This window comes from Varanus komodoensis, unplaced genomic scaffold (genome assembly GCF_004798865.1).
Source record: "Varanus komodoensis strain SLA01 unplaced genomic scaffold, ASM479886v1 scaffold182, whole genome shotgun sequence".
NCBI classification, from domain to species: domain Eukaryota; kingdom Metazoa; phylum Chordata; class Lepidosauria; order Squamata; family Varanidae; genus Varanus; species Varanus komodoensis.
Window position 1 is genome coordinate 189,474 of NW_025335532.1, and position 445 is coordinate 189,918.

The following is a 445-nucleotide window of genomic DNA, read 5'->3' on the forward strand; positions in this document are numbered from 1 at the left end:
GGCACCCTCAGCTCCCGCCAGCGACGCTTACAGGGTGAGAGGGGGGTCCCAGCACCAGCCCACTCCTGCTTCTGTCGGGACCTACCCTGTGTGTTGAACATTTTTGAATGGCCTTCCTGGAGGACCCGGGGGCCCTGCCTCTTACAGAAATGCCCCCTCTTGCTCTGTCCTTCCCCCTCCACCCCACATTAGCCTCTGCTTGTAACCACAGCATGAAATTCATAAGACGGGGCTTTGGCTGCCTTTTGACATTCCGTGTTTGCAGCTGGGACTGCATGTAACTCCAGAGAAAACGGTCTTCTTCCTCTGGGCATGTGCTGCAGAGGCACATGTCCCTGTGCTTTGCACATGCCCTTAGAACATTTGTTCGGCAGTCGAGGAGGAGCCTCAGTCTGCTTTCTGCCCCCCCCCCCCCCCCCCCCCCCCCCCCCCCCCCCCCCCCCCC

General features: G+C 60.7%; 1 protein-coding gene across 1 annotated transcript in view; it reads left to right on the forward strand.

Moving 5' to 3' along the window:
* The window catches only part of GPC2 (glypican 2), a 9,311-nt gene that overhangs the window by 2,992 nt on the left and 5,874 nt on the right, over nt 1-445 (forward strand). The window contains exon 3 of the mRNA XM_044426797.1: nt 1-34. Within this exon, the coding sequence (XP_044282732.1) occupies nt 1-34 (34 nt within the window). The remainder of the gene's footprint in view (nt 35-445) is intronic.